The sequence below is a fragment of the Antrostomus carolinensis genome, unplaced genomic scaffold, assembly GCF_000700745.2.
Source record: "Antrostomus carolinensis isolate BGI_N321 unplaced genomic scaffold, ASM70074v2 scaffold40954, whole genome shotgun sequence".
Lineage (NCBI taxonomy): Eukaryota > Metazoa > Chordata > Aves > Caprimulgiformes > Caprimulgidae > Antrostomus > Antrostomus carolinensis.
This window is the reverse complement of record NW_010309450.1, coordinates 1,972-2,220: the sequence shown is the minus strand read 5'-3', so window position 1 is coordinate 2,220 and position 249 is coordinate 1,972. Positions and strand designations below refer to the sequence as shown.

Genomic DNA, 249 nt, shown 5'->3' with positions numbered 1-249 from the left:
GGTGGTGGGTGGGGGGCGGGCAGCCTCAGCAGCTTCCCCCCGCAGCTCCATTTCGATGGTCATGACGATTTTGGGGGGTCGGGGGACCCCGGTGCCCACCCCCTCGGTACCTTCCCTGCTCTCTAACCGCTATTTCTTATCCTTCCTGGACTCTCCCGGGGCTCCCTTGGCTTTCTTCTCACTCGCCGCCTTGGTGCCACGGTCCAGCATGGCATAGAGCACGGGTGCCTGTGGGGATCGTGGTACCCC

The 249-nt window shown here is 64.7% G+C and overlaps 1 protein-coding gene across 1 annotated transcript in view; it reads right to left on the bottom strand.

Moving 5' to 3' along the window:
• Positions 1-24: 24 nt before the first annotated feature.
• Positions 25-249, bottom strand: part of MPZ (myelin protein zero) — a gene marked incomplete at both ends in the record, with an annotated part of 1,790 nt that continues 1,565 nt past the window's right edge. Inside the window, 1 exon segment of the mRNA XM_010166117.2 lies at positions 25-228. Coding sequence (XP_010164419.2) covers positions 25-228 — 204 coding nt within the window.